At 68.2% G+C, this 620-nt stretch overlaps 1 protein-coding gene across 1 annotated transcript in view; it reads left to right on the top strand.

Moving 5' to 3' along the window:
- Positions 1–620, top strand: part of GPR3 (G protein-coupled receptor 3) — a 7,309-nt gene that overhangs the window by 330 nt on the left and 6,359 nt on the right. Inside the window, 1 exon segment of the mRNA XM_014309500.2 lies at positions 1–617. This exon segment is cut by the window's left edge and continues 11 nt beyond it. Within this exon segment, the coding sequence (XP_014164975.2) occupies positions 1–617 (617 nt within the window).

Here is a 620-nt window from a genome sequence, read left to right as displayed (position 1 = left end):
GCTTGGCCCCCGCCGCCCTGCTGGCGGGCGTGGGGCTGATCCTGCACTTTGCCTTCGTGTACTTCATCCCATCAGAGGCCGCCAGCCTGCTCACCGTGGGGCTCCTGGTCAGCTCCTTCACGGCCAGCGTCTGCAGCCTGCTGGCCATCACCATCGACCGCTACCTGTCCCTCTACAACGCCCTGACCTACTACTCGGAGAGGACGGTCACCAGGACGTACTTCATGCTGATCCTCACCTGGGGAGCCGCCATCTGCCACGGGCTGCTGCCCGTGCTGGGCTGGAACTGCCTGGAGGAGCCGTCGGCCTGCAGCGTGGTCAGGCCGCTGACCAAGAGCCACCTGGTGCTGCTCTCGGCCTCCCTGCTGGCGGTGCTGGCCGCGATGCTGCAGCTGTACGTGCAGATCTGCCGGATCGTGTGCCGGCACGCGCACCAGATCGCCGTGCAGAGGCACTTCTTGGCCAGCTCCCACTACGGCACCGCCGCGCGCAAGGGCATCGCCACGCCGGCCGTGATCCTGGGCACGCTGGCATCCTGCTGGCTGCCCTTTGCCATCTACGGGCTGCTGGGGGACTGCAGCTCCCCGGCGCTCTACACCTACGCCACGCTGCTCCCCGCC

Source organism: Geospiza fortis, unplaced genomic scaffold (assembly GCF_000277835.1).
Source record: "Geospiza fortis unplaced genomic scaffold, GeoFor_1.0 scaffold432, whole genome shotgun sequence".
Classification (NCBI taxonomy): domain Eukaryota; kingdom Metazoa; phylum Chordata; class Aves; order Passeriformes; family Thraupidae; genus Geospiza; species Geospiza fortis.
The sequence above is the reverse complement of the archived record's forward strand: the minus strand, read 5'-3'. Positions and strand labels throughout refer to the sequence as shown.